A 26,358-nucleotide genomic window follows, 5' to 3' on the forward strand; every position below is an offset into this window, starting at 1 on the left:
TCCAGACAGTGCAATATCGGAGCATGGGTGTGTAGCACAGACATTTACTGGCTATTCCCTGTGATGAAGTTAATGACCAAGCAATATAAAGCCACCACCCAACTCCATGGTTGTGTAATTTGGAGCCATTCAAAATTACAACCCCCCCAACAAATTATTTGGGATTCTTTGCTCTGAAACTACAACACTGGAGTGCTTGTCAAGCATTGTGTATGTTATATTTATTTTACTGGCAGACCAGCAAAAACACCCCCAATTGCCCCAACAGTCCTTTTATTTATTGCTTTTTTAAGCATTTGACCCCCAGGTTTTTAAGGAGGTGGGAAGTGAGACAGCATTATTTTTTTATTCAGTTTGTAGCAGTGGCTCCGAAACTTGAAAAACACTTAACTGGTTTTTCCACTTGTAATAACTGTAATGTGCCGTGCTAGATGCTGTATGGTTTTTAATTGCATTTTTCTTGCTTTTATTTCTTATATTCTATGTTATTGTATTACAATTTGCATTCCATAGAATGTCTGTCTAATACAGCCATGCTGTGGAGCACCTGCAAAAACCTCATGGACCACAGGTAGTCCACAGACTGCAGTTTAGGAACTCCTGCTCTATGGCAGAGCTACCTACTCCCCATTCAGATCCACTCAGTCCAGATAGGATATTTCATTGTTTCCACTAAAGGTTGTTTGAGTCAGGCTTTTCCTGATCATACTAAAAAGGCTCTAAGGCAGGTGAACCCAATGTGCCCTCCAGATGATGTTGGACTACACCTCCCATCACCCCTCACCATTGGTCAAAGTGGCTGCGGCTGAGGGGAGTTGGTGTCTAGCAACTTCTGAAGGGCATCCTGCACCAAGGTGTCTTCTCTCAGGTATGCCAGCTACTAATGTAATGTCCATTTGTGCACACACCCACACATCCCTTTTTCACAGAGTGATAACTCTGCGTACTGCATTTCCTCCACTGAAAGGGTAGAACAGTTATGGATGCAACTGATTCATGTCCGTGCTGTGTTAACTGTGCGACTTTAAGTCCTTTTTTTTGTCCTCTACAACATGCTAAGAACCAGTAAGCAACACACACAGCTTGCATTCTTAGTTAAGGAGAAAATACAACTAGAAGACAGAAAATGTTGAGGGAAAGCACACAGTAAAAAGCCCTGCAGAGCACATGGCAGCAATGCCACTTTTAAGTTAACATGCTGGTAAAGTGAAGAGTAAGCCCCACTGGAAGGAGAAGGAACCTAACTTGCTGTGATCTAATCTATAGGATAAATGAAATGCATCAAAACAATGGCATGTGTATCCAGGGTTCTTTTTAATAAAGGGATTAATTTGGCTGATTTCTGCAAGATACTTAAAGGATGTCTTACCATTCATTCCAATATTTTAGATCTTTGTTTCTGCACATTAGAACAGTGTTTAAGAGAGCTATAACGAGATGGTACAAGTAGAAAATGACCGTCTTCATAGATCCTATCAATACTGAGAGTGAGTGAAGCAGCTTTACCTGAATCATACACAAATAATCAGACAGGGATAGGCTCTGGTTCCGGTACCAGCAAACATGGGTGATTGTGTTGGGCCGCTGAGTCTGGCCCAGCAAATAGCGAGGAGGAAGCTCTGGAGAAACAGCAAGAGAGCAGAAAACTGAGCAGAGAGGGTGCAGGGCAAAGAGAAAAAGAAAGAAAAAGGTGATTTAGAACAAGAAAGGGCAGTACACGAAAAGGTCTGTTAAAAGAAATAGTATGAAAAAAGAAAAAAAAGCTATGAAGTTCATTATTTGTAAGTCCTAAGATCAGCAGTGCGAGGGGCCACGGTGCTTTGGGGAGAAGTCAGGAAGATTTAACAAATTTACCTAAAACAGGGTTCTCAGTGGGCAAGATCACAAACTTTTGGTTTCATAACCCCAAAGCTGATTTCTTTCATTAGCTTTTTAGTGTGAATGGCAGCTGTTGATATATCAAAGCCCCCCTTTTTATCTTTTTTTCTTCTCCAAAGCACACCCTTGTTGAGAACATGATGGAAACATGCAGTCACACATACAAAGAACATCTTCAGATGTCTTGTGGTTACTCATTCATTTGCTCTCTCACACAAGACCACTGAAGTTATTGAAGGAAATGGGGGTGTTAAAACCGCACACATGTATACAGTGCAGAGAAACCAGCAACCAAGACAGACAGAGTGGTAAGTGAAAGTGATAGTGATATGTGCTCTGCTGCTGGGTACCTCGACGGCCACACTGTGATCTGTCATGGAGACACTGGTGTTGCGGTACCAGCATACATGCATGGTAGTATTGGCACGGTGGTGGCTCTGCCTGTCCAGGGAGCTACGAGAAGAATGTATGTCCTCTTCGGACTCCTGTTCTAGAGATACCTCATCTGAGGATCCTGAGGGGGGAGAAGGGAGCAAACATTTAACAGGCTGTGGGCACAGGGGTAGTGACAGCAGCAAGGATTGCTGACGTATAATAGCATCTTCCCCTCACAAAAGGAATTGACATGCATGGGTTACTCTCCTTCTGACATCCATGACCTTCATAATTGGTAGCTTGAAGGATAGGACACCTCAAAGTTATTGCATAGGAAAAAGTCACACTCTGTTATATGGGGAAAATATTAAAAAGTTTACCCAGAAGCATCCTAGAAGGGTTTGATTTGTAGCAGAAGGGGATTCCTAGGAAATATATAATTTCCACCTGAGGAATGCCACAGTGTGCTTCAGTGGCCCAGTGGTGGGGGCGGATCCATAGATAAGGAGACATTCAGGAGTACACAGGATATTACTTCAATGACTTCCACAGATTGGTAAGTGAACTGTGGTTTAAAAGGATGAATACTTTCCTGTGTAAGAGGGTGGTAAGGAAAGATTACACACTATAAACTTCATCATTATTGCTTTAACAGCTGGAAGTTCTTATTTGCCAAGCCTGAAATATCTGGAGCATCAGAGAGGGTATGGAATGTTACTTAGTGAAAAAGACTGAATGAAGGCTGCGTAATCTATACCATTTTCCATCTCAGAGGCCTGAAGAGCACACAACTAACCAAGAATCACTAATCACAAGTGGCACGAAAGCTACTCACTGTTAGAACGATTGCACACTGAGTTTTCTAGAAACATCTCTGATTTCTCAGTGAATTTCTTGGCCATTTCAATTGCCATATTTAGATCTTCCATCCACTTCCCCATTTCCAGACGAGTGCTGAAAAATAGAGACAGGAACGATGGCTAAGCACGTTTTCAGAGCTCAGCTGCCGTTTGTGATTTATGGTTCCAGAAAAGCACTGCTTGCCCCATACTTAGAGCAATTTCATGTTTCCATAAATTCCCACTGAAATAACAAAATTTGCAGTCAATGTTACCATTCTGGCAACTGCAGAAGCTTGCCTCAACAATTTTAAATTCCACACAAATTCAGGTTTGATAAAACCACAACACAGTTTGAATCTTTTTCTATTCCTCCTGAAATCTGAAGTCTCATAAAGATGAGAGGAAGCAACATATTATTGCACTTTAATGTAAGCTTGGAGCACTACTCCATGGGGAAATCAGATTTTGCCTCAACAGATGACTGCATAATGACTCAGGGAGTGTGTGGTCTCCCACATTGTGCAGCCTGGGATATAGTGGCATATACACACACTGAAAGATGCCTATTTTACCAGTGCTTTAACACTCCTACCTTTTCACAACTGAGCACTGAGAAAATGCTTACCTTGCTGCCACTACTATGGTTTTTTGAGCTGAATAAATGGTAAAGCAATGAGGGACAGACCATTCGTTTTCGCTCTCTTCCACCTACAATAAAGAAAATTTCTTCATCATTCAGTGAGCAACAGCAGACACATCTACACTAAAAGAAATGGTGTGACAACAGCAACTAGCTACATTAAAAGTATTTCGTTTCTATTTTGTTTCTAATGGGAAAACTATCAGCTACAATTGCACTGTCACTTCAGCAGCTGCTAAGCATAGTAGTCACTGGCTTATTACTCACCGGAGGATCCAGGACTATCAGCTGAAAATCAAACACAAACACATAAAAAAAAGTTCCATTAAGGAGAGGGAGGGAATGTAGCATTTTGGTGTGGAAGCAACACCAATTAGCACATCCAGCTAGCCTTGAAAATAGCAAAAACACAATCAAGAGTTGTCTCGTCTTCCCAGCTACTCCAATGCCAAAAAACTGGCAGTGCTTGTTCTTTTGACTACTTAAATCTATGTCTACTAATGACTGGAGAAAAACTACAGTAACCAGATTTGCGCATTTTGCAAGAGTCCCTTAAAAGTTCAGTATAAAGAGGAAGCCCAGGTTAACATGAAACACATTTTATTATTTTGACGTTTGATTGCTGTGTGATGTATTACTCACCAGCATCCCATGAAGAGGGAGATGACCGTGAATTTTGAATTGATTGGTACCCGTGACTCCTTTGCTGGTGTAGAGCAACATATCTGAAAACTGAGGCAAGGAAAAGTTTACAAAATCATTTAGGTACTAGGAAAAAAGGCAATTCTATCTTTTGTCACAATCCTTGGGTTACACCCAAAAAGTGCATAAGTAGAAAGCAGCTCAAGCAACTATTGTCTTTTTCTCTCTTCCTGCTCTGGAGCCCCTGAGCTCCTCTGAAAATCCTCTCCATTGAATTGGGGGTTCCTCTGGAACAGTGAGGCTATGTTGTTTGGGGCTGCAGTAGGAATTTGAAATTGCCTGGAATCAGGCAGAGGAACCATGCACAATTTATCCCTCCTATTGCAGCCCCAAATAATACAGCTCACACTGTTCAGGGGGCTCCCCAAACCTTTGCAGAGGCCACAGAGAGGGCAGAGAAAAATAGCAAAATTTATTGGCAAGCTGCCCTCCACACATACAACCATTGGATAAACGCCTTTGTAGCTTTATTTGCAAACCAAATAAATTTGCAAACCAAGGTAAGTTTTCTCTTTAAATTGTGCTGCAAGTGGTTCACAGTAAAGCATAACAGTAACAAAACCAACTATCACTGTCTGTTATATTTCTCTGTAAAAGTATTTAACTTTTATCCACTCAAGATATCTGCATTACACTATGCTTACAGTTTCTCATTGTAATTATAGGGCACAAATTATTACCAACCGGTTTTCAGTTCATACATGATTACAAAGAGTCCTTCAACACCAAGGGGAAAAACCCTGTAGTTTTTCTGTGCGTAATTAGGATCAAGCAAAGAGACTGCTCAACTAACAGAACCCACTTTCTTTTCTTTTGGGAGCTCCTTTAAGGAACGGATCCTGACAACATCAAAATCTGATGAGGAACAAGAGCACATACAAATTAGCTGCCCACAGGGCAAATGGAGAATATGAGAACCACCCTGCTGGATCAGATCAAAGATGCATCTCGTCCAGCAAACTGTTCTTAGAGGCCAACCAGATGCCCATGGCGAGGCCACATGCAGTAGATGAGCACAGTAACACTCCTCCACTTGTGTTACCCAACAACTGGCATTCAGAGGCATTCTGCTTTCAATACTGTACTGTATGAAGTACACAGCCATCATAGACTCAAAAGAATCTTGGAGTTGGAAGGGACTCTGAGGGTCATCTAGTCCAACCCCCTGCAATGCAGGAATCTCAGCTAAAGCACCCGTGACAGATGGCCATCCAACCTCTGCTTTAAAATCTCCAAGGAAGGAGAGTCCGCAACTGTTCCATCATGACAAGCAGTTGCTGATCAAGGGCCATTCTGCTATCTATCTCTTGAGGATCCAGCCCCATGAGGAGGCAAAGAATCTGAGCTTGGATAAAGTCAGGGTTTGGGGACCCACCTATGCAGCTGCCTCACATTTCCTGAAACGTTCCATGCTGTATACAAAGGCTTCTTTATATTTTGGCTGTGAAACAACCGAGGCTCAAATAACAAAGCCGTACTCCTCAGAATATGTACATGAAACTTAAGTCTTGACCAATCCCAATCAAACTACTACAGGGGAACGGGCTCCAGAAACCTCATTACGAGTTGAAATCTTGATCAAAAGCATCAGCTCACCAGAAAGAACATCCTTTGCTGTAAACCCTTTTTGGTAAGCTTGTATAAGCAGCCTTCCCGGATAAATTCCTGTGGGGAAAAAATATACAAAGCTTTAGTACCTTTGATGGCTCTTCTGTGAAATGCAGCACTCTCTACTTCAGGGTTGGGGCTAACGGTTTTCGGCCCGAGGACTCTCTTACAGTCGCCCCCTCTCCGAGGCCTACATGCCAGTGGTGGACATAGCCAGTGTATATACATGTACTAAACATACAGACCCCACTCACGACACATACAGTAAGCACAATGCCAGACATACAGGCACACACCATACTCTTCCCCCTCTCTCACACATAAGATCACACTCAGACTTTCTGTTACTTTGCGTAGATTGGTTTGTGCAAAGAAAAACAAAACATTTCTCCCCACTTCAGTGTGTGTGTGTGTGTGTGAGAGAGAGAGAGAGAGAGAGAGAAGAGGTGTGTGTGTGTGTGTGTGTGTGTGTATGCATGCATGCATGCGTGGTAATGCTGCCATTTACTCTTAAAGAGCAATGAGCAGACAAAGGCTTTATCTTTATTCTTGATGTGATAGTGCTTAGCACTAAAATTGCAGTAGACAGACTTGCCTTGCTTCCCGACCACACCAGGATATAAATCTGGCCACTTCCCACGGATTGGCTGGCCAGATCTGGGCTGTGGGTTAGTCACCTCTGCTCTGATTATTGCCCTCATCACCAGCAGCACCACTTCCAGTTCTCTGCTGGAAGTGTGCCACTAAGCTACAAAAGGCATCTAGGCCACCAGAGCAAACTTATTTAAAACAGCTAGGCTGTCACAACTTGGCCACTCAGTTAGTGTTCTATTAAAACTAAGAATGACCAGGCTCACCACAAATTATGTGATCATCTCTTCCATTTATAAAATGTAAGCATCCCCCAACTTATGCAGGGGTTATGTTCTGGGCCCCTGTGCGCATAAGTGAAATTGCGTAAAGTGGAGAGTACCTTCTAAAAAGCCTCTAAATCTTCCCCCCACCCCAATTCTCCAGCACTCACTCTCACTCTCTCTCCATACAATTCTCTCTTCGATGTGAGTTTAAGCTCTGGGGCTGGCAGGAGTTAGGAGGATGCACTGGAACATGGCTGCTGCTGCGCTACCCCAGGTATCAGCCATTTGGCGGAGAGGCTGAGCAGCCTACACAAAGCCCTGCTGTGCCTCCGGTCTCCCCAGGGCTTCTTCTGTGCTATCTGGTGTCCTCTTTGGGCTCCGGGGAGGGTTTCTTTACAAGCGTTAAGAACTCTCCAGCTGACTCCCGCCATTTGAGTCTATTTATATTTATTTATATTCATTTATATGAGTCTATTTATCTATTTTTTGGCACTGTACATATGCTGTTGCACGCAAGTAGAACATGCGTAAGTGGGAGGATGTTTGTCCAGTTTCCAAAGCTCTTTATAGTGCTGTGGTACACAACTAAGAGGCCTCAAAATGTCTAAGAGGCAAGTACTATTTTCCTGAGGATTTGTCCATGATGAATGAATACATGAAGAGAGCCTGCACACCCATGCATGCATCATGCTTGTGCTGGTCCCTGTTACCTCTGTGGATCAGCAATAATTGAAGGCCTGGGAAAACTGAAACAATGCCTACGATCCCTGAAATGAAGGCCCTTCAAAGAGCCTTTTCTCACATTGTTTTGCCAACCTTAAAAACATCTCGGTAAGTACATGCAAATACAATTTTTGAATGGTTATTTATGAAAGTTTCAATATTGAGATATATACGGCCTAGGACCCTCGTACTTACGGGACCGCCTCTCCTGGTATGTCCCACAGAGGAACTTACGGTCTTCAAACAAAAACATCTTGAAGGTCCCAGGCCACAGAGAGGTTAGGCTTGCCTCAACTAGAGCCAGGGCTTTTTCGGCTGTGGCTCCGATCTGCTGGAACACTCTGTTACAAGAGACTAGGGTCCTGCGGGACTTGACATCTTTCCACAGGGCCTGCAAGACAGAGCTGTTCCACCAGGCCTTTGGCCAGGGCACAGCCTGACTCCCTCCTTTGGCAATCTTCACAGAACTCTAGCCCAATGGTTGCCATCAATCTGATTTGAATTAATTTTATAATGAAATGATTTTAGAATGTTGTATTATTTTATTGTTGTTAGCCGCCCTGAGCCCGGCTTCGGCTGGGGAGTGCGGGATATAAATAATAATAATTATTATTATTATTTGGAAATAACATACTGGATTTCCCTAGTTCTGAAATAAACCAGTAAAACTTCTAAAGCCATCATCCCATAAAGGAGAAAGCAAGAAGAAAGGTCAGAAACAATTGAAGTACACTGGTCTTAAAATATGGAAAGAACTACCTACTCTGCCAGCTGCTACAAGGTTATCAATGCCAAGCAGGTCGTGCTGTAACTCTGTTAGCTTCTGGAAATTCTCCAAACGGATGAGACTGTTTTGAAGCTGTGATGTAATTTCTGTGATTTCTTTCAGTGCATCTGCAGAAGGGAATTACAAAAGAAAAGGTCTACTCCAAACCAACCAATCAGAGAAGCATGGATAAAAGTACAGGCCAAACTGAAGCAGTGTATGGACATTGCTTTTTTCCAAAAGGAAAAATGGAACGTTACATGTACTTATTTAAGAGAAGACGCAATCACAGAAATCTCAAAATGATTGGTAAGTGGACAGACTAGCCTAAACATACCAGACCATGCCATTTTAATTAGACCTACCCAAACCTTCCAACAATGCTATGGTATCAACAGCTACTAGTGACAATGGCAGTATTTCCTGCAGTATCAGGGGCTGTACACTGCTGAATGCCATATTTTGCAGAAGATGGTGGAAAAGTAAGGAATGGAAGACAGAGATTTTGGAAGCAAGCATAGTATATAAGCCCAGGGACAGTAACAGAGATATGTGTAATAACTCTATTTTGGCTTCTGAGACTGTAACCCACATTTCTCAGCTGTCTTTAATTTATTATTATTATTATTATTATTATTATTATTATTATTATTATTATTATTATTTACAGAGATCCTCATGGTGGGCAGTTTTACTCATGTACTGGGCTTTTTGTGCAGATTTCTTTGCTTACAACTTTCACTAGAACAACTCTTCAAATTTAAGGTTGAGACTGTTCCATTATTCTTAATTGCTATAGTACTCAATTTCACAATAATTCCTAGGAGGCAGAATATGTGTCATTCACACGTGTGAATGCCACATTTATGTTTGACAGTAATGAGCTGGTCCAATGTCACACTTATCCATGATATCCAATTTTGCCCTGTACAGTGGTGCCTTGCAAGACGAAATTAATCCGTTCCGTGAGGCTCTTCGTATAGCGGTTTTTTCGTCTTGCAAAGCAAGCCCATTGACAGTTTAGCGGATTAGCGCTATTAGCAGTTTAGCGGCTTTTAGCGATCAGCTGTTAAGCGGCTTATCAGCGGATCAGCTGATAAGCAGCTTAGCGGCTTAGGAAAGGGGGGGAGGGGAAAAACCCCGCAGGAACTCGCAAGACATTTTCGTCTTGCGAAGCAAGCCCATAGGGAAATTCGTTTTGCGAAGCACCTCCAAAACAGAAAACCCTTTCATCTAGCGGGTTTTCCGTCTTGCGAGGTGTTCGTCTTGCGGGGCACCACTGTATATTATATCTGCCGAATGCACACAGCCCCACCTATAAGAACTATGGCAGATACTTTTCTCACTTGTATTTTAAATGGAGATGTATGATGCAAAGCCAATAAGGATGAGTTTATACTTTTATGTTCACAACTTAACTACTGCAATAGTCAAAGATAACACTTCCCACAGCATTCACGTGACTCAGTATTTTCCAATGGAGACCGTTCACATGACTAAGTGCAAGTAAGATGATGGTGTGACTCAGTTCTTGGCTCAGTGTCACACTGTTCACAGAAAGTAGAACAAAATAATAGGTAGTCCCCCCACCCAACAGGTGGGTAGGGATGCCCACCAGTCAATCACTGGGCATCACCATGACATTTGCCATACCAGGTCCTTGGGGATGTAGGACAATATATTTATTAAACACACACACAAACAAAATTAAGTGATTTAACTTCGAAAGGAAAGTGTTTGGTCCCAATACAGTGGTACCTCGGGTTAAGAACTTAATTCGTTCTGGAGGTCCGTCCTTAACCTGAAACTGTTCTCAACCTGAGGTACCACTTTAGCTAATGGGGCCTCCCGCTGCTGCTGCGCGATTTCTGTTCTCATCCTGAAGCAAAGTTCTTAACCCAAGGTACTATTCCTGGGTTAGCAGAGTCTGTAACCTGAAGCGTCTATAACCTAAAGCGTCTGTACCACTGTACTTCCTTTAAACCCACAGCCTAAATTCAAGCTAGGATGCAAAAGAAGTTTCAAGTCATGGCTTGAACTTGACTTCACCTGCTGTCATATATGCCTGGGAAAGGTTGACATAGGCTAGAGGTTAAAAATAACTGAAACCAGATGAACTAGTTTTGTAGCAAGACAGTGGTACCTCGGAAGTCATATAGAATCCATTCCGGAAGTCCATTCAACTTCCAAAACATTCGGATACCAAGGTGCAGCTTCCAATTGGCTGCAAGAAGCTCTTGCAGCCAATCAGAACCCGCGGAAGTCACATCAGACGTTTGGGTTCCAAAGAACGTTCACAAACTGGGAACACTCACTTCCAGGTATGTGGCATTTGGGAGCCCAAACATTCGACTCGCAAAGCATTCAGGATCCAAGCTACGACTGTACTGTTTCTACCAAGACAACTGAATTTCTGTCAATCAGCAACATAAAATGAAAATACAGAATGTGTCGAGTATTGGAATTGCAGATATTTGTCTGATCTGTCACTCACTCCTGCAGTCGGTGTAGTCCCGATGATCTGGCACATAGTGTTTGCAAAGTCTCCCCAGGATCAGCTTGTAGTGCATTAACCTCTGAATGGGTTTCAGCAGGAAAGTGTTGAGTGGCAAGTAACACACCTTCTGGAGTTCAAACTCCTTATAAACCATTTCCAGTTTCTTTATGCGCTTAGTTGCTTTCTCTAACTCTGACAGGACTTCATCATGTTTCTTCAGGTAGGTGGTATATTCCTGTAGGATCACAAAAGATGCGGCCATGAGTACAGGCTCTGGCAGCATTTACTTTCAGTTTCACATAATCACGGGCTGTCATTGCACCCAAACCAAATCTTGTGGTTTAAAGCAAACTCTGTTACCCAAACAAGACACTTTCATGACCCAGAATTTGAAAGCAGCTTGTTTGAAACAGACTGGAATTTGTTTTAAACCACAATATCTGGCTCATAGGTAACAAATCAGGATTCTATGAAAATGGAAGTTAACACTGCTGAAGACCTCAGTCCAGTCATGCAGGAGCAGCAGGCTAGAAGGCGCATGCAAGAATTTCGCCTGGGCTCCTTTCTTGAGTACACATCGCTAAACAATGATTTAATGTTATATATTAACCAGCCCACTGAACATGAAGGAACACACAGATTCTTGGGAGTTATTTCCCTACCTTTAGCATATGCATATTTTTCAGCAAGACATCACCAATCCGTTGATAATCTCCTTTCGTGGGAGCATTGGAACGTCCCTCCCTGCAATGAGAGTGTAAGAAGATTGTGCTACTGCTCTTGGGAAATTGAATCTTACAATTATTTTCCAGTAGAAACTAAAGCATACTAACAGTAACTATAAAAGTAAAGAGTTCCAAAACTGTTTCCATTCATTTCTCAGCAAACTAACCATGTTTCCTGTTTCAATTTGTAGCCCAAATTGGAGTCTCAATAATCATTTTAAAAATGGAAGAAAGGGGTTAACACTGTATGCTATCAACTAAACTTCTCTGAGGTTTATATGTATTTTGCAAAAATAGGCATGCCAGACCTGAAAATTTAAAACAAAGAAACCACATTTCTACTCTTTTTGACCAGATTCAAATGTTTGCCTTCACAATGCTGTTAACACTTACCATAGTGCTAGCCGCTGTTCAAGCTCTTTCAGAAAACCTCTGTGAAATTCATAGATGGGGTCTATGTTTGAGAACAGCAAGGTCATGAGACCTTCAGGCATGGCATTTTCCTTGACAACTGCACTGCGGAACCACTGCAGAGAGATAAATAAGAAGCAGATGTTTGGCTTCCTGTTCTTGGCATCAGCAATGTAAAAAGTATCAAAGAACCCAGAAAAACAACAACATGCAAACAAATTTCAACAATATCAAACAAGTCCTTTGGCAGCAGACACATACTCTAAACAAGATGCACAAGAGACGTTTTGCAAATATTTCATCCGGCAAATTCCAGTTTATAACCAATTTTACCCTGAGGCTAAGGGACTGCAATAACACACAACTCACAATTTACACATACAACTATTAAAACAACTCTTTTTAGGGAAAAGTGGGTTTAAATCACTTACTACAGTTAGGACTTCCAAGTCTTTTAAATAAGTTCGTTCAGTAGCAAGAATTTCTTTTGCAATGAAATAGGCTTTGTCTGCTGGGTATCTCTGAAAGATAAAAGCAAATCCCAAATAAATGAAACAGAAAATGTTTCTTATTAAGAAACCTTGGTGGAGCTATATAATAAGACTACTTTGACCATCCAGATGTGTCAATATAAAAGGAGAGCCAAAACCAAAGCCTCCTGCTCTAAATGGCTTTGAAGTATGTGGCTTTTTAAGGAAATATTTGAATCATCTATGCCCAATGTATTCTTCAGGTGAGGCAATAGGAATCCTTAACCTGAGATGTGAATATGAGTTTCATTAAGCCACACCATGATCCTGATCTAGAGTTAGTTGCTTGAAACACACTGTTACCTGTGACCAAGCAGATACAGTAAGAACTAACCGGCAGTGGTGCTAATTCACAGATGGGATACAACTGGTAGTGCACATTCCTGACATTGATGGTAACTGGCATTCTCAACAGCACTGTCCCATACTGACATCAAATCTATTTGGTACTGGCATGAAATATTCCCTTTCCTCTGCTATATGGGCAGGAGAATGGACTGCAGATATGGTGCTGATGCAAAAAGCATTTTCTCCCACCCCACTATTTGGGCCATGCAACAATGACAGCACTGATCCTCTAAGCTGTATGTGTCTGGACAGAGACACACTGCATCGAAAAGCTTCAACCTCTTTGTCACATTGAGCCTGATGGAAATAGAAACATGGGTACAGGAAGCCACAAATTTGCTTTTTAATACATCTCATCTAACCTCAGATAAGGCACCAAACCACAACCTTGAGGTTTACTGTATTATTTTCAATAGAAAAAGTCCTAAATTAAGATTATGGAACATACTCCAAACACAAAAATGCCCAACCCCAAATTCCCAAATTCTTCTAAGTGTAAGATACAAAGTGGGAAGATAGAACTCCTAATTGTATGGTTAATTTCCCTCCGGCTTAGACATGCAAAATAAGGGTTTTGCCTTTCGTTCTAGTTCATTTCACGTTCACCAAGATTGATTCACCAGCAGTAATCAATATGGTTGTTAAATAAGATAAATTCTCTATGGGTTGAGCTGAGCTTGCTAAACAACAAAACCAGCTCATTCCCACCTGAAAAAATGTGTTAAAGAGAAGGATCTGTTTTTGACAAGAAATAGTGGATTATTAGACTGCAGAAAAGCACTCAGAGAGTTGGAATTAATGTACTTTCTATAACTGTCTCTAATGTTTTACAGTACAACTATCGTATTCCCCACAAACAGAAAGGACAAAAATGGTGCTCTTGAGGTAAAGAGAAGCATTTAGTTCATATCTCACTTTGAAACAGCTGGAACAAAGGATTGTTCCTTCTAGCAGTTTTATAGTAGCAGAGTGTCGTGTATTTATTTTAACATAGGTCAAGAAAAACCATTGTGTGGGAAATTTAATAGTACACAAGTCAGTACGATAGCATAGCACTGGCAGATTTGCACATTGCTAATATCTAAGGGCTTATGTACGCTTAACTTTTGCCATGCTCCTTCTATGCAGAGGTCCACACTTTAACGCTCTGTGTCCAAGTGGTTTATTTTGTTTTGTTTTGCCCCAAGCTTTCCCTGTGAAAACCTGTTCTTCAGTTTTCTGTGGATTGTGTTTCCTCTGATTGAAATTTAAAGAGTGGGTTTTTGCAGGGAAAGCTGTAGAGTAAAAACAAAAGGGGGGAGGGGGGCAACTCGGACACAGAAGTTTAAACCATGGACTGTGTGTGGAAAGAGTAGAGGAAAGCTAAATGTGAATAAGCCCCAACAAAGAAATCAGAAATTGAAGCAGAGGCTCATGAAAGAAACACAAATCACCCTCCTTGTCCTTGCCTTACCTTACGCCTTGCCTCATCCTCTTCTTCTATCCTGGCACCACCAACATCGCTCAGAACAGGACTCAAAAGAGGAGATGAACCCTGGCCAGGTGTGTTCATATTCACATGAAATGAGGGGTTCAGAGTCATTGGACTCTTCATTACAAAGGAAGACAGCTGAGGACCTAAGTATCACATTAGGAAAGAAGTGGGGAGGAGAAAGAGGTTAAGAATTGGTTTTGCTTCAACAAAATACCACCAGGCACATTGCCAAATCCACATAACACTTGCAAGTAGTTGTCTCCCCTGGTTTGCTTAATTATTATTATTTTTTTAAATGAGCCCACAAATATTTTAAAGCAGTCTTTGAAAATGTTAGGTACAATTTCCTGGAGGTCAAACTGGAATTAGCTAAGAATTTAGACTTTTGAACAAAAGCAACCTACAACACCAACAATCCCATTCCCTCTGCTATGGCTAAACAGATCAAGACCACAATATACTGCTTCAACATACTCCTCTTGGAGAGTTAGAGTTCTTACTACTTTCTGCAAACAGATCACAAGAGACACAGTGGCCCTGATAAACAGGGAATGGAAAGCAGGAGAACAAAAATGGGAAAGCTCCATGTTTTCAGAGTTCAGCATACATTTGATTTCAGAAACTGTATGTATGGATAGGAAATATGAAACTAGAAATAGGGAGAATGCAGATTGCATGCCCTTCCTGACTTTGGAACCACACAGCAGCTTTTAAATAACTACCCATACTAAATACAGCTTCCTCTACAGTCTTTAAACCACGTTGCATCACTAACTGGGTGGAGATAAGTTATTTCATTTGTCAAGTAATGTTTGAGGGTGTGTCCAGACAGCCGTGGCACAACGTAATTGTTATGTAGCAAGGAATGAAAAAGAAGCTTATCAAAACAATGTTTTAGCATTGTGACAATTACCAAGCTAGAGTAAATTTTCCATTTCTTGTAGCTTTTCTTTAGAGCAAGCAAGCTATTTCACAGAATACTGTTCTCTACAGAAGTGTCTCAGTTTTAATGCAAGCCAATTCCATGATCAGTATCATGTAAGAATATCAGGCTGGATCAGGCTGAAGGCCCATCTAGTCCAGCACTCTTCTCACGGTGGCCAGCCAGTTGCTCACGAGAAGCCCACAAGAGGGACTTGAACACAGGAGCTTTGCACGAAATGGGAAATATATGGCACAGATCCGAACTGCAATGCTAAGGATTCTGGAGCCCTAGCATTGCGATTTGCTACCTAGAGCACAAAACTTCAAAATTAGGCTGTTCATCCCATTGTCCCTCACTTTCAAAGCAAAACAGCTTCTCTACTTATGCATTTTGAAAGTTTCTTGCATTTGAATTATGGCTGACATTTTCCCTGTTATAATTAATATATATTATTATTATTATTCCAATGCTAAAGCTGTTTTGGACAGGGTAATGCCAGAGAGGGCTCCTACGCTGACACCAGTAAGTGCTGCCCCAGATATGTCTGCCACTCCCACTCCAAATTCCATTCTGTACAGCCTCAGAAAGACAGCATGAAGCTTTGTGCTCCGGCCAACATTTATTCTTGATTCCACTGTAAACAGCAAAAAAAAGTTCCACTAAACTGCCCCAAAGTATCCACTCAAAGTGATATTAAGGCCCAGTAATAAACAGGCACGTAATACTTTTCAACACTTATTTGAAGCGGGATTAAGAAATTGGAGGGCAGCCAGCTGCAAGGCTTCTGCTACAGTGCTACACTACTGAAAGGAACCGACTGCTCTCTCATTTGACTCAGGAAGCAAAGCCTTTTAAAAGTAATGAATGCCAAAAGAAAGGGGAGGCATTACGAAAAGGAGAGGAAGTTTAAGTGCATGCATTCCCACTGGTTAACTCAGGAAGCTAAACAGTGTTACACTTAGGTCACCTGGAAGAGATTCAGAATATCAGGGAAGTTAACTATTAACATTCTTTGGCCAGTCTACTGTGTATTGTATCAGCTCATGCAGTCCCCTGCTCCTCCTCCTGACTTTTAGTATCGTATCTGTAAGATCCAGCGTATTTGTTGGCATTTGTTCCTTTCTGGGAAAGCAGTTTACGGGAAATCTGCTTGAACGTACAAGTCAAATACAAGCAAGAAGCAGCTTGGACTTCCCCCAGTCTTTAGTATTTCATTTCCTTTCCAACAGAAACCGCTCCTCTTTAATGTTTTCTTTCTTTCTTTTCTTTCTTTCTTTCTTTTCTCTCTCTCTCTCTCTCTCTTAAAAAAACTCTATTTGAAAATGCTGCTCAGTTTCAAGGCTAATATCCTTTTCATTGTGTGTATATGAGATTGTGAGCAGATGGCATCCAGTACATTATGACCACAATTGTAGAAACAACAGTGGGGGTGAAATCTTTCCTTAAAACACACTAAGTAAAGAAAGCTCTGCCAGTGTCTCACACTGCTCATTAGCAGCATGGCATTTTAACAGGTATATGATAAAGGAATACTGCTACAGCTTTTCTTTTCTTCTTTTCTGAAGATGAATTGCTTTTGCCCCACCTCTCACCTTCTGCAGGAAGCAAAAGAATTGAAAAGAATCATGGGAGTGGGGTGGGGTGAGATTAAAGATGGGAGTGGTTTTGAAACAATGCAAATCAGCATGATTTTTACAGTCAGTGACTATTAAAAGGCCTCCCATTATACATGGGAGTCAACAGACAACTTTGCAGCCTGCCTGACAACTGACTGGTTATTTAGAAGGGATGCCGCATCTACTTTTGATAGTATCATTTCACAAAGAGGGAAAATGTGTGTTTAGAGTGTGAGTGAAAGTTGTGGATATGAAAAGCACATAAGGAACTTTAGAAGCAAGTCTTTTGCCTTATAATTAGTGGTGCCTTTTGTGTGTGTCTGTAGATGAGCCTGTCTGACCATGTGTAAAACTGAACTTCCTTTGCCACTGAATCCAACTTCTGTGTTTCCAGAGAGGTCTGCACTTCGAAGCAGTAGTTTTATGTAGTTTTTCAGCTGCAGGTTTGTTTAATTTTAGATGAATGCAAATCATGTCACAGAAGTGGGACTAAAGATGTAGAGAAGCTAATGCAATGCACAACACCTTCAATTTAACAGCAGTTAAAGGATGTGTGTCCCCAAGTGTCTTTTGAAAATCTACATCCAACAAGCATTTCCTAATTTGAAAAATTAGAAGTAAAACTACTGCTAAGTAAACTGATTTTCTTGAAAGCAGGTGAGTTTCAGTAGTACCGCAGACAACTTACATTCTACATTTATTAATACATACATTAGTACAGGTCACAATAATGCATGAAAATCCATTTGTATGTCCACCCCCACCCCTCATTCTACAGCAATCAGATGTTAAACTCCTCAAACTCTTATTTATGTATATTAAAAGTATGACTTCTACAAAAGGTTTGTAGCCATCAGCCTTTCTGTTGGACACTGATGCACTGACAAGTTGTATAAACACATTACAAGTTACAGTAAGCCAGGCTTTGTTTTTAAAAAGACACTATACACTTAGCTGATATTAGTATGCATGCGATAAAATGGCAGCAGACACTATGGATACGATTTCGCAATAGTTTCAGACCTGATCCTACTTATGTGAATGAAGGCTAGAACCTTCAAAGAGTGCACAACTTAGCAAAAGTAGATTTGTGATTTATTCAAAACAACTTCGGAAAACCAAGCAAGTCCCCAATGTGCTTACACTATGGCTCCATAAATGATGCACCCAGTCTACTTGTCTCTGAAAACTGAGGGTTGGGTAGCTGTCTATTGTATATATACAATATCTTCTTTCAAAAAGAAATATGACAGCTTCTCAAAAAATACAACAGGCTAGCATTCCAATCCCACACACGGTTTAATACCATTTAAAAAAACCCCAAAAATTGCAGATATGAAAAAATGACTCCTGAATATCCAAAGAGTCTGATTTTTAGGACATGTTATTTGCACTATTTTGAACAGAAATCTATTTTCTACAAGCTGTTCAACCTTTTGACATAAGTAATCAAAATAGGATTCTATAACCCCTCTAAAACTGAATACCCCATTGAAAAAGACTCATTGCCATTATTCCTCCTCTCCATGACCCTATTGTAAGAACAGAATTTGCTACTTCAAGCTGTAAATAAACCTTGATGCCGTAGCCCCTTCTTATAAGAGGCTGAGGCCTTTAAAGAAGAGCAATTCATTCTTTGCCTCATGTCTTCCCTTTCTATGACTGCTACAGGTATAGACAAGTACAAAAGAAGGAATTCATGGTTGCACAGAGACAAAAGTAAATAGCATATCTGCAAGTGCCACACAGATACCAAGTAAGGAAACCCCCAGATCTTGATGTCTTTTGCAAAAAAGAAAAAAAGAAAAGAAAAAAGAGGAATTGTAACATCTGCTCTCACCCATAAGTAGTATATGCTCACGAAGTGTTTGCACACTGGTAAACTGAAATAGCATTTTTACCCATGCCATGTGTTCTAAGATGCATATATTACTTACCGTACCTGCAATGGTAGTTAAAGAACTGGTTCTGTGCATTCATATTTACAGAACACAATTCTCTGTATGGTTCCATAGCACGATACCAAAAGCACACAGATACTCTCCAAGAGGTTATTAACACTCCCAAATAGCATTTTAAAATGGAACAATATTATAATGAGAAGGTAGGGTGCATTTCCTTTCCCAAAATATGATGAACTTCTTTTATATTCTGTGTCTGAAAATAAAAAGGGCCCTTGATAATACGATTGTCATTACAGTACAGTTGCATCCAGTGCATCAGATTTACTCCTAAGAATTAACCTTCTGAGGAATCATATTTCCAGGTAGTATAGTAAGCACTATTTAAATAAGAAGTTCTACCACTGTGTCAATATATTGTTTCCTACATCAGGATGCATTTTACTTAAATTTGAACTGTCAGAAAAATGATCCTCTTTAACTACTACCAAACTTGTAGCTATATTTGGCTTGGGAATCACTGATTGAAAACAATGCTAATTCAAACTGAGGGCCAGTGCCTCCGAATAGCCAGTGGTGGGGAACTTGTGGCCCTCTGAATGTTGTTGGAATAAAATTTCCATCAACCTTGGTCACTGACCATGATGGGAGCTCTAACTCCAACAATTTCTGGAGGAAAGCAGGTGCCCCAACCACTACAAGTAGCCATTACCCGTATTATGAATTATTGTAATCTGCCCTCAGTGACACCAGCACAGAGGAAAAATTGACTGACTATTTGAAGATATCAATATTGCTAGGAAAGAGGAAAATGTTAATACTGGTGTCAAAATTTCAGCCAACTGGGAATGTGCAGAGCTCACAACCGAGTGCCAACAGTGCTTGAATATCAAGTACTAAATAGCTGGACACAGGGCACTTGAATGTGTGTTGTAGGAACTTTCTGTCTGTAGAATAGTACTAAAGTGTTACAGCCTGCGTTGTAAAACAAAGAAATGAGAAAGATATGAAAATGTCAAAATTGTTGAAGAAATGCTTTTTTTATAGCACGTTTTGAGGATTTTTGATCCCAAATCCCAGGTTTCTTGTATGTAAGGGGTCCAGCTGTATGTAGTTCACTGTGCAAATTAAAGCAATACTGTCAAACAAAAATGCTAATCAAGTGTGGATAATGAAACAGCAGGTTTAAACAAGAGAGACCATAAAATATTTGGATATGTAGAACACTTAATCTGCATAGGCTACTTAGATATTTTGTGGCCTATCCCGTAAGTTAAATGTTGATGAGCTTCACAGACTAAGCTGCCTGAAACAAGCTAAGTAGATTTTTACTTGTGTTTGTGTATATAATTTATACTATAGATTTTCATAGAATATGTAAGACTAAAACAACAACTTATGATCATGGCCAGCTTGTTTTAAAGAAAGAAGAGAGTAAAAATGGTTCAAGATAAATTCGCTGTTGCATTCCAGAATAAATCGTTGCATTATAAAGAGCTACTACACTTCTAAAGTAAGGCAGCCTTACAAAATAAAATAGTAAGCCTTTTTTAAAAAACGAAACCGTTAATGAAAGGTAAAAGCAAATTTATCATTCATATCAAAGACTTCCTCATTTTATTGCATAAACAATTTCAAATTAGTACAAATTTGTGTATATATCATCAATAATTTCAACAGAAAACAAAAAGTATAAAACAAACATCTGGAGTATAAAAATGATCATGATCAAAAAGTTGTAGTAAGAATTTCCAGTCCAATAAATGTATTTTTTCCTGAATATGTATCAATTGTACTAAGAAACGCATCATACTAAGGCACAAATCATTTGAAGCATAAAGCTTTACTATATGTATGTCCAGTATGTTCTGAACCTTTGCAGTCAGTTGCCAATACAGAGAGTCTGTATTTTTTATGTGCTCCACATACTAAAGCTATGACTTGGCCCTAAATATGCCAAACTGTTTCTTATGATCTCACTCATACCAATTTTAAGTACTGATGAACCATTGAAAATCAAATTCTTCATTAAGTGGATGAACCCCCTAAAATTTCACCAACAAGGAGTAAAATATTTAGCTGGAGCTGAAGTTAAGCGTGAAGAGCTGCAAAAAACTCACAATATTAATTTATTCAGCATGTGCATACAAGTATATATACTGCATTAATTGGTTGGGGAGTTGAATATTAAAGGTAAGTGACCACTGTGAGAATCAGTACTGAGACATTTGCAATGAAAGCCTAACTATTGCATGTAATACCTGAATGCTTAAGACTCGGCAAAATGACAATAATGGGAATGAATTACCAACAGGTTTTTAATTAATGCTCTTCTAAAGGCATAACACACACACCATCCATAAGAATATATCTGATAGGAAATTCAATAGTCTTTTAAGGTTAGTAAACTGAATTTAAAAGTGAACCAGATTGCAAAATAAGCATGTGACTACTCAAGTCAAGTGGTAAATAATTATTAGAAAAAGAAATTGCTTTAATAGCAAATTATATACTCAATTCTACAATGGATACAACATTATAAATTACCGTATTTTTCGCCCTATAGGACGCACTTTTCCCCCTCCAAAAATGAAGGGGAAATGTGTGTGCATCCTATGGGGCGAATGCAGGCTTTCAGGAAGCTACCCACAAGTCTTGCAAGCCCGGCGGGAGGTCCCACGGGCTCGCAAGGCTTGCGGGCAGCAGCCTGCAGCCCAAAAGCTCGGGGGACAGCGGAGAGGCGCAGCGCCGCCCCCCCGCTATTCCTCGACCGGGTCTGGAGGCTGGCGGGGGGGTGGGAGAAGCAAGCTTGCTTCTCCTCCCCGCCAGCTCCACAAGCTCGGGGGATAGCGGGGAGGTGGAGCGCCGCCCCCCCAGTATTCCCTGACCTGATCTGGAGGCTGGCGGGGGGGGGGGAGAAGCAAGCTTGCTTCTCCCCCCCGCCAGCCCCACAAACTCGGGGGACAGCGGGACAAGCCGCTGCCCCACGGAGGCTAGAGAAGCTGTCCCTGAAGGCAGAAGAGGGAGACGGAGCGCTCCGTCTCCCTCTTCTAGCTTGGGGATGGCTGCGCAAACCTGGGGGGGGAATAAATTTTTTTCCCTTGATTTCCCCCCCAAAATACTAGGTGCGTCCTATGGGCCGGTGCGTCCTATAGGGCGAAAAATACGGTATATGTGGACAGTTCTGCCAAAGCTTAACTGTATATGTTTGTCAATGCATATTCCATCAATCAACTCATCCTTTATTTTTAATTGGGTCAAAATAAATATGTTTAAATACAGAATGATTATAAACCTATAATAATGTCAGTTAAGAATGCTTTGAGTATATCTGATATAAATCCGAATATTTAAAACTACATACCCATGTACCATAAAGTGCAGTCAAATACTTTATCAGTGTACAATGGAGCAAACTCACTTGCATGGATGTTTCTGCAACTATTAAAAAAGCTACCTATTATGTACAGATTTTTGATTTTCCCTAATGTATCTTAGTGTCAGAGGAACATTCACTTTGTGAATTTGCTCCCCACCTGCCTGTTGACCCCGAAGCAATCAGCTGCTACTTGCTATAATCTGCAACACACATGCACATTTATTTTAAAAACTGGAATTCTAGGCAAGTTTTTCTACTAACAACCAGATTTGTACTAAGAGAAGTGGGAAATGAGCAAAACAGTAAAAATAATAATAAAACTAGCAAAATTAACGATATCACAAGATATGACTAGGGTGAACAAAAATGTTCATCTTCTGTAGCATAGATGGTTTAATACTGAACAAAACAGACTTGAACTATGACAAGTTTCTCAGAAGAAAATAGAATACACTATGAGAACTAAGAAAGTGCAAGAGATCTCCCCATGGTATAATAAAAAGGGAAATCTTTATACACACGAGCCCAAGGTCTTCCATGAGGTCTGCAATCAAGAGGCAGAGCAAATCTCTGGTTCCTTACAACTTCTAGATCAGCCCTCCATTGTCCACATTCTGAATTCTTTAAAAAAAACACTACACTACTGGAAATTAACCAGCTGACCCAACACATTTTTTTTCTGCTATGCATATCAGTCCCAACTTCAATCAACATAACCTTGCCAGTCCATAACTTCACAGCTTGGAGATAAAAAGAAGCTGAGTATGGTAATGTGAAATTTATTTTTAACTATATTCCACTAAGAATAAATAACAGGTTCAGACTTACCTAAAAGGTTTGAGAGTTCAGGAACAATCTCATATTGGGAATGAAGGCAATTTAATGTGTTTAAAACAGAAAAACTATGATGTTGTTAAAAAATACTATTTTTAAAAAAAATGTTAGACGTTCATAGGGAAGTACCCTACAAGTACTTACAAAACAGAAGGGCATGGAGTCCAAACAAATCCTGAATATTTTACTTAATTTCCAAACATACAACATATTTAAGAACAACAGCTACTAGAAAAGTCTCTGGGGAGGTTAACAGGCACATCTAGAAAATGCACCTGCATTTGACCAATCTTGTATTTAATGATGATGGTTTTGAATAAAATATGGGTATTGTGCAATGCTCCAAATGGAAAGGAAAAGGTTGCCTGATTTTAGTAACTGAACTGATCTATTCAATAGGAAGCTTTAACAGGAAATTAGCTGTACTGTCCCAAGAGTTCAGAAGTGGATTGCCATAGATATGTTGTTTCTGAGAAGAAATACAATTACCTCATGTTACCATTTACTAACCGAAGTTATTTGTACAATCTCGGCGTGTACCACCAGTCATTGATCACGACCAATATCTAATTTTAGAACTCCTAGCCTGTATCAGCAAAGGTGCATGTATTCTTAACTTTAAAATCTTACTTAAGCAAAGTCCTTTCTGAATTATGGTTGGCAAAAGTAGGGAAAAAAAACCTTTAATCTAGTAATATAATTTTATGGCATCAGCGTCATAGCTTTAGAATAAGCAAAGCAATACTTAAAATCCAAGTTAAATATAGAATATGAAGACCCAAATTGCAGATATTCTCCACATACCCACATGAAGCACAACGTGGCCCTACAGAGTCCTGGTACTTCTCCGAAAAACTAGAGGGGCAGAGATGTCTGATTTTAATTTTTTTTAAAAAAAAAAATCTGACATCTAAAGATTGCATTCCATGGTACAGTAAGCCAGCAACTTGTGCACATCCAGCTTTATGTGTTTGGCCCCAAAAACCCCACAAAACCTTTTTTAAAAATGGAAAGGATGTCCTGGGGAAAAGACTTTGGCAATCCCACCCGCACTTGAACCCAGTGTGTTTTGCCTTTATGTGATTTGGCTTCAGGTGTGATCCTTGGAGCGTAACCCCTGGGTTAAGTTGCGGGTTTACTATATGTATTCTTTAATGTGCTACTACCCAACTAGTATAAATTCTTCCTCATTTAACCATTTCAGGCACATAGAGCATATCACTACAGGTATAATAAACTACTAGTGAAAGTGAATCTTGTATGCGGAAAGACTCAGAACAAAAAGCAAACTAATTGGCAGCCCGAAGGCAATCACTCCATTATGCTGAGCTGCACACTGATAAAAATCAGCCTAATAAGAATTTGGTCAGGAGGATTATGAAAGTGGTTTTTTAAAGTATGATAGGAAATCCACAGTGAAAACACAATTATCACAGGGTACACAAACCAGATGTGCCTGGTTCTCCACCACCACCACAGAAAATCTGGTGAAGTTCATATATTGCACAATCTTCCCTTTCACACAGGCATAATTAGGAAATTATAATGGAAAGATACACAAGCCTGTTTAATTAACTCAAGATATAATCCTTTGAGACACAGCCCTAACAGTATTTTAGTTTATTTCCTGTACAAGGTTTGCTTTCCTGCTTTGCAACTTAAATACATTCTTCAATGTCTATCAGGAGACCTGAGAAAACCAGGTTTGCCAACTCTCTTACCGCCATAATATAGTCTTTCAATACCACTTGTATATTCATAGTCTAACAATAATAAGATCATTTCCTTGAAGTAGTACCATCTTCAAATAAAAGCTCAAGCAAACCTTTCATATTGATTCAGTTAAGTTACAGCAGGGGTGGGGAACCTGTGGCCCTCCAGATGCTGTTCCACTCTATCTCCCATGGCCAATAGTCATGCATGATGTGATTTGTAGTCCAACAGCATATGGAGGACCACAGGTTCCCTATCCCTGTCTTATAGGCTTGTTTCTGGAGAGTAATGAGTTAAAATTCTAACAAAGCACCAACAAAGCAGCACAAAATATACCAATGGCCTTTCAAGACATTTACTGCTCATCAGCAGCAATGCTTTGTAGAGGGTTTGTTATTTGCAAAGTGTACCTAAGTTCAAATACAGTGATGCAGTGACCTTCACCACAGATGGTTTAAACAATTGCTGGGTGATAAAAAATGTACAATGCATTAGAAAAATTATAATGGCTAGTCTGCACCACTGACATCTACACTTCAAAGTAGCAACTAATTTATGATGGCTTGAGAAAAATTGGGATAAGGATTTTAAAAAAGGACATGAATTTGAAATCCAATCACTAGAATGAACCAGGTCAGAAACAATCTACATTATCTTTTCTCTTTCAAAACCAGATTCCCGAAAGCATAAATTAACGTATTATCAACCAAAATATTAATGGCTTGTGTGTGTGTCTTCTGTTTTATCTTCCTGGGTGAGATTCTTAAGATTATTCTGAAAATCAAGAGTGAAATTCTCTCTAGTAGCCTCAGCAAAGGGGTTGTTGAAAAAGAGGTTTATGTCTAATGGGGCTGCAGTTTCTGAATCCCATGAGTCATCAGTGCTACTAGAGTCTTCTGTAGTGGTAGGTGGATAGCTCAGCTGTTCCAACTGGTCAATAATGTCAGTGAACTGAAAAGCTGAACTTGACTCAGAGCGAACTGAATATGCTGGAAAATTCACCATTGAACTAGCTTCAGAGTGATTAGCAGAGCTATAAGTGTGCAAAAATGGCATACCATTTAATGTCAAATTGTTGAGAGAACTACTTTCAGAACGGTTGTTAATTAATGAACTAGTTTCAGAAGGACTCAGAAGACTTTGCATTCTGCTTGCCTGAGCTTTAACTTCAAACAATTCCGAGGTATCAGATGGCTGTTCATTCCCATTAAAATCACTCTCTCCTTCAAATTCAAACTCATGGTCCATGTTCATATCTACTGCTTCTATGGAGCACCTATCAGGACTTGACTGAGAAGACATCATATTTCTTTGCAGAATTTCTTTAGTTAAAGCAGGTGACTCTGAGAGACAATTAGTTAGATCTGACTCCTGCAAATCTAAACCATCATACAAATAGGAAAATGCTTCAGAACCTCCAGCAAAAAAGGACATTTCTGCTGGATCATCATCAATGAACTCTTCTGAAACCTGAAGCTGGGAGCTAACTAGTTTTACAAGTGAGGCACCCCTACCTTGAGGCAGATGCTGTTTAGCAGCAATGGCCATACCTGTGGTAAAGTCATCCACATAATTGTCATTTTTACAAGTAATCCTACCTTCTACTGCTTCACC

At 40.2% G+C, this 26,358-nt stretch overlaps 1 protein-coding gene across 10 annotated transcripts in view; it reads right to left on the minus strand.

Moving 5' to 3' along the window:
* FARP2 (FERM, ARH/RhoGEF and pleckstrin domain protein 2) overlaps window positions 1–26,358 on the minus strand; it is a 64,375-nt gene that overhangs the window by 5,445 nt on the left and 32,572 nt on the right. For 5 of the 10 annotated variants that reach the window (XR_014565069.1, XM_083741798.1, XM_083741796.1 and 2 more), the window contains exons 14-24: window positions 14,356–14,519; window positions 12,456–12,545; window positions 12,007–12,140; window positions 11,551–11,632; window positions 10,886–11,123; window positions 8,389–8,519; window positions 6,034–6,102; window positions 4,378–4,467; window positions 3,721–3,803; window positions 3,089–3,207; window positions 2,229–2,392 (exon numbers count right to left, since the gene is read on the minus strand). Coding sequence is in view for 5 of the 10 variants with exons in the window: in XM_083741798.1 (XP_083597924.1) it covers window positions 2,229–2,392; window positions 3,089–3,207; window positions 3,721–3,803; window positions 4,378–4,467; window positions 6,034–6,102; window positions 8,389–8,519; window positions 10,886–11,123; window positions 11,551–11,632; window positions 12,007–12,140; window positions 12,456–12,545; window positions 14,356–14,519 (1,364 nt within the window). In the remaining 5 variants the exon portion in view is untranslated. Of the gene's footprint in view, window positions 1–1,506; window positions 1,647–2,228; window positions 2,393–3,088; window positions 3,208–3,720; window positions 3,804–4,377; window positions 4,468–6,033; window positions 6,103–8,388; window positions 8,520–10,885; window positions 11,124–11,550; window positions 11,633–12,006; window positions 12,141–12,455; window positions 12,546–14,355; window positions 14,520–26,358 lie in introns of all 10 variants that reach the window. The other 5 variants (XR_014565070.1, XR_014565071.1, XR_014565067.1 and 2 more) reach the window with 3 other exon arrangements.

Source organism: Podarcis gaigeae (assembly GCF_964106915.1).
Source record: "Podarcis gaigeae genome assembly, chromosome: 5".
Lineage (NCBI taxonomy): Eukaryota > Metazoa > Chordata > Lepidosauria > Squamata > Lacertidae > Podarcis > Podarcis gaigeae.